Source organism: Lycium barbarum, chromosome 8, assembly GCF_019175385.1.
Source record: "Lycium barbarum isolate Lr01 chromosome 8, ASM1917538v2, whole genome shotgun sequence".
Taxonomy (NCBI): Eukaryota; Viridiplantae; Streptophyta; class Magnoliopsida; order Solanales; family Solanaceae; genus Lycium; species Lycium barbarum.
This window is the reverse complement of record NC_083344.1, coordinates 117,993,792-117,996,537: the sequence shown is the minus strand read 5'-3', so window position 1 is coordinate 117,996,537 and position 2,746 is coordinate 117,993,792. Positions and strand designations below refer to the sequence as shown.

The 2,746-nt window shown below is 34.0% G+C and overlaps 1 protein-coding gene across 1 annotated transcript; it reads right to left on the bottom strand.

Moving 5' to 3' along the window:
• Positions 1–994: 994 nt before the first annotated feature.
• LOC132605341 (auxin-induced protein 15A-like) lies at positions 995–1,578 on the bottom strand. The gene has a single exon (XM_060318520.1). The coding sequence runs from the start codon at positions 1,501–1,503 to the stop codon at positions 1,126–1,128; it is 378 nt and encodes a 125-aa protein (XP_060174503.1). The 5' UTR covers positions 1,504–1,578; the 3' UTR covers positions 995–1,125.
• Between the last annotated feature and the right edge of the window lie 1,168 nt (positions 1,579–2,746).

The window sequence follows — 2,746 nt, the reverse complement described above, 5'->3', positions numbered from 1 at the left end:
TTTTTTTTTTTTGGTTGAAATGAGAATGACATCCTACTTTTGCATTGGCATAACACATACTAGGTTATGTGACATTGTCATACGTGGTTATTGACTTGTATCATGTGATATTCAATAAGTTTGCTTGTATTGTGTGTTGTATATGCCTTGCTGAGACATGATATATATCGATCGATATCATGTTTTGGTCTAGCTGTCTTATCAGTGAGGGCCTATGATTGGTTTAGCTGTCCTATCGGTTAAGGCCTATGCTTTTAGCCAAGCAATTCTATCTGTAAAGAGCCTATTGTTTGGTATAGTAGTATTGGTTGACGTGATTTATGGCTTTTAAGTTGTTATACATGGTATTTTTATTTATTGATTGTGCTATACATTGGTTGCTTCCACACTCTCGAATTTTTGAAGTCTTCCTCCAAAGGTAAGACAGGGGAGTGCGTCGATTATCTTACTAGCTCCGTATGGCTCACCACTTAATTCTATAAGCAGATCGCTATACTTGCACTGCTACCGCAGGACAACATTGATCTTCGTTCAAGGCAGTGTATTTTATTATTCTCATTTGATGAGCCAACCACAGTTAATTCGTGGTGGCTGCTATGCTTTCATTACTTTCTGTTTTGAATATTTTGGGATGTACGTGTCCCTTATCTCTTGAACTCAAAAATCTTATAGATGCTCTTTAATATTGTATAAAGGATTTTTTACTACAGTTTAATATTGTTAGTTTATTCGCTTCTTTTGAAAATATTATTTATGTTATGATTTTATTAAGCCGCCCCTTTACTTGAATTCAGGTAAAATAAGCATCAATTTGCACAAGATGTAAAGACGTAGAACGGCCACAACCTCAGATCCAAACACATACAAGTTAAGCTATGAATAATAGAATGATATTACTTCACAAAGTTTTGCATACATCACTCATGAGCAACTTTAAATAAATTTACCGGCTTTCTTTCCAAAAGAAGTAATGCTTTTCAGATTCATAGGTACGAATATACATACAATTACATGTTGCCTACGACATGTTATAGACTTAATAGATGATAACATTCTGATCTATGAGTTGAACATCATGAATTAATGAAATTTAATCACAAGCTATATATATGATCAAGATCAATATCAAAAGCAAATTGAGATACGTCGATTTTTGGGAGATGTGGCACATCTTATGACACTTAAAAATATGTTTTCATCACAAGGGATCCATAATTTCGACTCAACGTGAGTGAAATCATAAATTTCTTCTTGTGCTTGATCTAACAATGCTTTGAAAAGTGGGTGCTTGAGCAAAGTGATTTTGATTACAAACCTCTTTTGGTATTTTCCTACATATACCACCAAGTGACCCTTTGGAACATCCCTTGGGAGAGTGTTATCTTCTTGCACAAAAGGCCATTTTGTCCACTTGCAACATTTGCCACAATTTGCACAAGTTATGACTTTGGTGCCCATCTTTTGCCATTTGTTTTGGCATGCCTTGAGAAAATTGCAATCCATTATTTTGATATCCCTTTGATCAGAATATATGGAGATATCTAGTTAATTAGCTGTTTTTATGAAACTAGAGGGAGAGGAGAGATCAGAGGGTTGTGTTTTGTGTGTGAAAGTGAGATAGGTATATATAAGAGTACGTGGCCAAGAGCCAATCTTTTGGGATCACTAAAAGGTCAATATACTGGTAAGTGACTTAGATAGGCATAGCACGTGTGATTGATACTATAAGGAGTCAGTTTTGTTTGAGAGATTAGAAAAAGTAACCCAGCATAAATTAATTAAAATCACGCATTGTTATGAAATATTAAATGTGGATGTCCACCACTCTAGAAATAAATTTTCACTTCCACTACACAAATATAATGTATCTTCCATTATCTTCCACCATTTTAATGGTTCTTCCATTATTTCATATTTTGAATGACATGTTTATTGTTACCCTTTTGTATGCCTCTATGCACCACTATAAATAGAGGCATAGGGATTCATATTGTATATACTTGAACAACACTTGAAATATATTGAGATGAATAAGAAAACTCTCATCTCTTGTCTCTCTTTATCTCTTTATTATTCTTGCTTCATCTTTTGATATATTGTACTAACTCTTTAGAATGATTTTATAACACGTTATCAGCACGAGACTCTAACCAATTGAGGAATTGGACGCGGAATACGTCCCGTCCACTAATTAGTCGGTCCAAAGGTATGATTTGCCGTATTAATTTCTTGGTTATTAAAGTATTGTGGATGATCGTATCTAGCTTTGAAAGCTGAAACTCAGCAAATGAAAGTCCACTAGCTATAAATCGACATCCACGGACCACGATAAGTAACATCAACCATTAAATTATGGAAAAGTTACCTTTTATATGGTGGATTGAAGGATTGGTATACCTTTGGCCTTACCGTTTCTTTTATAAATGTTGGCAAAGTATATATGAACTTGGTATGGTTTCGTGATTGGCTGAGGTAAGTGAAATCATTTCCTTATTTTTGTTTTAGCAAGTACATTTCTTATTGCCATGGCTACTGCTGAAGTTCTTTTACTTAGTATTCCAGTTTTGGAAAATTGACAGTGAAAAAAAAAAAAGGCATCCAATATATTGCTATTGTTGTGTTACGAAGTCCAATGCCAGTGATAATATTTCTTTTCTTAAGTCTCATTATGACCAAATTTATTTATGCCTATAATCACCGGAAGTATTTTCATAAGTTTGTTGTGATTACAACTGAATATGTGTTA

Bases quoted from the DNA above. Each gene is read 5' to 3' on its own strand.
- LOC132605341 (XM_060318520.1), bottom strand. From the start codon at position 1,503: ATGGATTGCAATTTTCTCAAGGCATGCCAAAACAAATGGCAAAAGATG.